The sequence below is a fragment of the Malania oleifera genome, chromosome 12 (genome assembly GCF_029873635.1).
Source record: "Malania oleifera isolate guangnan ecotype guangnan chromosome 12, ASM2987363v1, whole genome shotgun sequence".
In the NCBI taxonomy this organism is placed as follows: Eukaryota; Viridiplantae; Streptophyta; class Magnoliopsida; order Santalales; family Ximeniaceae; genus Malania; species Malania oleifera.
In genome coordinates, this window is record NC_080428.1 from 83,932,657 (window position 1) to 83,939,357 (window position 6,701).

General features: G+C 37.0%; 1 protein-coding gene across 1 annotated transcript; it reads right to left on the reverse strand.

Annotated features, from left to right (window-relative positions):
* Window positions 1-350: 350 nt before the first annotated feature.
* LOC131144770 (uncharacterized) lies at window positions 351-5,477 on the reverse strand. Its single transcript, XM_058093622.1, has 2 exons — window positions 5,244-5,477; window positions 351-1,062 (listed from the first exon to the last, which is right to left on the reverse strand). The coding sequence occupies exons 1-2, from the start codon at window positions 5,436-5,438 to the stop codon at window positions 580-582; spliced, it is 678 nt and encodes a 225-aa protein (XP_057949605.1). The 5' UTR covers window positions 5,439-5,477; the 3' UTR covers window positions 351-579.
* Between the last annotated feature and the right edge of the window lie 1,224 nt (window positions 5,478-6,701).

Below are 6,701 nucleotides of genomic sequence, written 5' to 3' on the forward strand. Positions count from 1 at the left end.
CACTTTTGTTCCCAAGTATCTATAACCCTCTCAAGTTAACCAACAGGATTTCTAATATGTTGGAATGGCTTGTGTTGTTTTGTATGATGAACATTGGGGGATGGTGGAGGTTGGAAGATGTGAGAGGATGACAAAGGAGGAGGGGAAACAAAGAGCCTCGGTTGGAGCCAAGGGTTGAATATTAATACAATTCCTTTACACTATAATGAGGATTTTAGTAGAGACTACTTTTCTGATCTCTCTCTTTCTTTTTGTTGCATGCGGACGTGATCATACAGTACTCACATCTCAAGCTTTTCCGTAGCAGGAACACTCAGAAGTCACTTGTATCGGATTTGAAACAGTAGATATTTCTCCTTCAAGGTCAGCTTTTAAATTATGCAGAATGTGGTTCATGCATTTCTTCTGAAAGGAATGCAAAAAGAATATTGAGGAATTTAGGAGAGCAAATAGGTTTACGCTTCCTCCCTCCAACCATTACAAAATCCAAGCAGGCATCATACTTGCCTAAGTTAAAATTTATAACCAATGATCTATCTATCTTGAACTCATTTCAAACAAAAACATCGGAAGGCGATCTTAGTTGTCTTTTACATTTAAACCCAAAACCGGTATATCCACCTGGGGAAGCTCAGGAATTTCAATAGGCAGGGGCGAAGGGGCTTCGATGTGGAGTTGCTTTGTAGTTGAGGACTGTTTCTCTGAATCCTGGCCATTTATACCAGGGCCTTTCAGCATCCCAAAGAGCATACCTCCGAAAGATTTAAATGGGTGGCTCAATCCATTTTTAACTTTCAAAATGAGGGTGATTTCTGATAGTTGCCAAGCAAATGTGAGGAGAAGCATGGTTGAAAGAAGCCAGTGGGTAATAGAATTCTGTCTCTTGACCTTTTTAAGCTCTTTCACTATCTCTTCTGCTCCAATTTCAGTGTTACTATCATCCAATTTATCTGCAGTATTACTCTTCACATCCTTCTTTTGAACTGCAGAAGGTGTCTCCTTTGGTCCGGCAGATGGTTCAGGTTCCGTAAGCACACTGCTCTCTCGTTTTAATGATTCCAACTGTCAATAGAATTTAATAGGGTGTGTAAATTTATTTAATTTCAGAATTCTAGAGGTGCATATCACAGTTGTTATGATAGGGTTTAACACTAAGATATCATTTGGGAATGGTATAAGCAACTATATTCACATTTTTGCTTAATTAAAAGCATGTTGGCATCCAAGTAAAAAAATGCAATAGTTTGACCACTGCTGGAGGCTTATTTGGCAATTATGCTGTTCTCAGAAACATGGCCTTGACAGGGCAGAAGGGTTAAAAATTCTTTAGCAGCGAGAGAAAGATTATAACAGAATAGAAGGCATTGAGGGACATGGCTGCCAAGGTGGTGATTGTAGTGCTTTTCGTGCCAAGGTGGTGATTGAGGTACAGAGGAATGTTAAAAACATAGCTCTCACAATAGAGCACCATTGTGGGGTGATGGCTTAGTCGCAAGGACTTACTCCTATAGTCCTATGTGGTTTGGAGGATAAGAGCAATGAGATCAAAACCTAGGAAGCAATGGCGTGATAAGTATTTAGCTCTCCCATAGATCAAGATGACAATGTTTTTTATGGAATTTGGCGGATCGATTTAGTCCATGGCTCAATCCTCCTTGAGGAAGTGCCTGCACCTCTACTATGGCAAGGCCCATGGTCTGTGAGCTTGTACATCTAGTCCTCTTGGCATCAGTTCCCTAATGCATAGAGGCTACTCACACCAAGGAAGGACTGCCACAAATTGGTTGTCCTCTCCCATCCTTTTCACCTAGCCAAAATAAAGAAGAGGGTTGGGGGAAGAAGACTCCCAATAGTGTATAACATCTACGATAGTGATTGTTTTATGGTAGTGCCATCAATGTTGGTAGTTCTGGTATCACCATTGGTGATGATATGGTGGGTCATGGGTGTGGTAGTGTTTGTGTTATATTTATCAAGATAGGCATGGATTCTCTAATCTAAAAGGAAAATTCTGCTGTCTGAAACATTAGTTTTTGCTTGAACTAAAGAGCTGCCAATTTACTATTAAAGTATTTGAAATTTATCATCTAGCAGTACTTTAAAGTAATTTTTTTCCTTTTTTTCTTCAATAACCAGAAAAGTACTTCTAATATGCTAATTGAAGTAAGCTGAAGCAGCTTAGTCACTAACTAACATAGATGTTGGAAAAAAATAACACCTGATTGCTAACTGGCACAAAACAAGGAGTGTGGATTAGCACTACTGGTATATATATTTGTACTTGAAACCATTTTGCCACTCTCGCCTATTTTTTATTGAAATACCACATAATGTGTATGTCTTGTGATTTAAGTAGGAGATTAACACCTTGTAAATGCGTGAACTTACTATTTTGTGCGAAATAATGAAATTGACCCACCTTGACTTTGCATGAGCACAATCTTGAATTAAATGTTAAGTATCTTATGTTCACACACTTGCAAGAGGTTAAAATGGCAAAGTGCATCCCCAGTATTTGCTGTGGAGACACGCAATATGTCTCCTTAGCCCCTACTAATCTTTGCCCAGGCATGCTTTAAGAATCATGGCTTGATGAATTGATTTAGGGTTCGTTAAAAGAGTCCTAACCCCCTCAACCCTTCCCTAGATTGCTCATGTTTCCATCACACATCATCTTTGACATGTGCCCCTCTCTTTCACCCCAACAATGTGTTGCCGCTCAATTGGGCCATTATTTATCTCTTTCTCATTTGTTAAGACTTGACTTGACATTTTCTTATTGGATGATGACAATCCCCATTTGTATGTCTTCTCCTATAAATACCCCTACCCACGCTTAGTGGGTATCTTTTTGGGGCTAGAGCTCTCTACAACGACCATAATCTTCTCACCAACCACCTAACAGTATCACTTGAGCTTCCCCAAGATTGTTGTTATTAAGCTTCCCCGATTGTTTGGTTCTCCTTTCTACGCCCACTTTCTGTGTAAAAGTCAAATTTTCCTCCCCACCCCCTCCACACCTCTAACACACATGTGCAAGAATATAGGTAGCCAACATGCATAGTGTCAAGGTCCTAGAGTTTTGCAACCCTAACACATGCTTTTGACTTATGTTTCTTACTTGGAGGGAAGGTCTCGGTTAACCTGCATAAGACTATGCAGATGTCATGGGGATAGTTTTGGTATGTCACTGTGATGTTATGGTTGGTCCATAGTACTACTGGTGGTGTTCTTGAACCTAAAACATATAATTATAAGATCTCTGATGATTACATATATGTAAACAAGAATACTTTGGAGACATGACTCTTGGGGAAACACCAAATGAGTGGCCTATCTCCCTAGTATCTTATTTGGTACTAAGTGACCACCTTGAGAAGCGCTCAAGAGTGGGCTCTTGATATCCTTGAGGGGTATCCTAAGCTTTTATTTGGGATTGGGAATCCCATAGAGAATTCATTTGAGAATGAAATCACGCGGTACTCTCAACCCGGAGGTTTGATGCCCCATCACTCCTTGGCCATGGGCTATCTTGTTGGGAGGAGTCATTCCAAAACGGGTCGGACTATTGAGGGGTGTGAATCCTTTGTGTATCTTGCTCAAGTTGTGTATGGTATCACTTCCCCTAATCCCGCTAGGGAGTGATAAGTGAATGGTATGTTGACACGAGGTTATACTATGGGGGTGAGAGTTACCCTTAGTACTAGTGGAACTCACATCTCCCTTACCATTCAACTCTGGGTTACTTAGTGATGACTTTAGTTGGTTCAAGGGACTTCATGCCATGAGATTTAACCACTAGGTTAGACACTTGAGTGCTTTCTCGAATGAGGATGAGTACGACTGGTCTAAATTTGGTGTGGTCTTGTCGCTGCACGGGTGTGACTCCTTGACACTTTAGGTAGATCTAGGCAAGGTTGAACCCTTTTGGCCTATGAGATCTCCATGTCCGTGACACATAGCGAAAAAAATGGCCTATAAGGAAACTATTATTGTCAATATAAATAATGAGAAAATAATGATATGGAATTAGAAGGATGAATGGAATGAGATAGTGCATCAATCATATGTGAACTCAATCTCTCCTCAAGAAACAGGTGCACAGATGATCAACCACAGACCATAGATCCATAAAATTGCATAATCAATCAATATTGCTCAATAGAAAGCAATTATACTTTCTTAGCATCAACAAGCATTGTAACTTGAAGGAGTTAAAAACTCCAATACAGAAGATGGTGGTGGAAGACATGAGAAAAGGGGAGACCATAGTTATTGAGGTTCATTTTGAAGAAAGAATAAAGGAGTTCATTTTCAGCAAATGAGAAATCAATCAATTGATTTCACTTGCAAAAAGAACAAATAACCAACTTGAGGGGAATACTGCATTTTCATGCCTGTTTGAGATCCATCAGCTCACTTTAGAATAAGTAAAAACACAATGTACACAGAGAGTGCATATGAAAAAGCAAAGACATTATATAAAAATCACAATTTTATAAATACCCATAGAACCCACATGCTAATAACCAGTCATTAGAACGATTGAATAATTCAGCACATCTATGAAAATAAATGAATCAACAAACAGATAGGTTAAAAAATCCTAAAGTAACTTCCAATTTATCAAGAAAAAACTGTATACTTCTCTCTAGAACAACTTTAGAAAAATAATAATAATAATAATAATAGCACAGTTTTAGATACACAGTTTTGGATCAACATGACATTGACTACAGTAATGTTAGGACATTTAGCGGCTCTGAAGAAGAAAAAATGTAATCCACGGCAAAAATCGTTGAAGTCATATGCGTTATTTTACTCCTATAAACGAGCTGCCGGTATAAGTGATGAATGTCCGCTTAGTGCTACTAAAGACTAACATTTTAAAACAGGACACCAGCAAAATGGTGATGAGTTGCATGAAGAACATCAATGAAATTTCCACGGTTTTATACTTTAGACAAGAAACGATTCACCAAAAAAGAATTATTTATTATAAACAGTCAGTTAAGTACTCACGAGAAAGTATATCGGAAAGGCGAATATTCTGAATCTAGAGAGCGCGAGCGCAGTTTCAAAGAAAATCAAAAGCTTTAACTGTAAAAATAAACGAAATTCATTCGCGCGAGCACACTTAAATCGTAACCAATTAATGTAATCCAGGGAAAACCCTAACCTAGAGATTAAAAATAGCTCGTCATTTTTCAAAAAATTAAGATATTCTAAAGAATAGTTTTAACCTGGGAAAGTAACCTTTGGAGAAGACGGCCGTCATCGTCGTCGGCGACGAAGTCATCGCCGGAGTCATTGGCGCTGTAGTTCTTCTTCTCCTCCATTAGTCGTTCAATCGCGAGGCGGATGAGGTGGACATCGTCCTTGGCTTCTTCCATGGATGATCTTGACGAGAGAGAGAGAGAGAGAGAGGCAACCCGCATACAGCGTTCATTTCAGTGCCAGCACCACATCAACTCCTCGTTGTGGAATACACGTGGCGCTATACACGATTGCGCACTCATCACATATTGGGTTGACGTGTTCATAATATTAGTGATTAAAGTTTAAAATTTTTATATTTCAGGATCTTATTCAAATCTTTAAAGGAAGTTGAAAGAAACATGAAATGGAAGACCATATACTTCTCAATTGTGTAGATTAGGTTTAAAATTTAAAATTCAAAAAAAAAAAAAAGAACCCACTAGTGCTAGTAAACTAAAAAAAACATATTGTTCCTTCATAACTAAATATGAAAAATTAAATATATTTTGTCTTTTATTTTCTTAAAATTTTAAAGTTCCAAATCATGCTTAAAATCGATTATGGATGGCAAATTTGATCAATGCTCAACAAGTGGCTCATGATCTGCCATTTAAATCAAGTTTAAATTTAAAGTATAATGACTCATTTATTATCAAGTCGATCCAAACCAACTCGTTTATTTAATGTGTTAAGTAGTTCGGATCAGGTGCCTGCCAGATATAATTTTCTTTTAAACTCATACTTATTGAAATTTAAATAGAAACATGATAAATATGTACTTACTAAAAAATTTTGACTCAAATTTGTCAAAATTAAATAAAAATTTAAAATAAAAATATTATATATTTATTAACAAGTACTCATTTATAATGTGTTAACTAATTGGATCGGTCTGGATTTATGTTTCATGTACTCATTTACAAAATGAATCAACTCAAACTTAAACCCACACCCCCTTAAACTTCACTTGCCATTGACCCAACCCATTGTCTCACTTTGCCACCCCTAAAATTAACAGTGATTTCAAGGTTGGTATGGGCCAAAAAATAGAAATACAAGTCAAAGATCCCATAATGGCTAGAAGTGTGAACACGTCAACACATGACCTCTTTAGAATAGCACAATGCATTTGTTTTGCATTCGTTAAAATAAGATAATTTTGACCAAACATTTACATACTAAGATATAATACTGTGAATTTTTTACTTCAAGTGTTAATTAGTGAGTTTAAATAAAATATAATATAATTTTATATTTTATCTTATTAAATTTACACTCATTTAAATTCAAGATTTTAAATCTGAGAACTAAAGGTACAGAAGTCCTACATTCCACCTCAAAGTGAAAACCCACGGCAACATTGGAAAACAAAAAGAAAAATAAGATTCCTTTTTATGTTTGGCCATGCAAAAAAGTTTAAAAAAAAATTATAAATCAATAAA

What these genes read in the sequence shown, in the direction of transcription:
- LOC131144770 (XM_058093622.1), bottom strand. Translation starts at nt 5,438, where the DNA reads ATGCGGGTTGCCTCTCTCTCTCTCTCTCTCTCGTCAAGATCATCCATG. An exon ending in TCCAAAGGTTACTTTCCCAG is followed by an intron (nt 1,063 to 5,243) that starts GTTAAAACTATT and finishes TTCTATTGACAG; the next exon opens with TTGGAATCATTAAAACGAGA.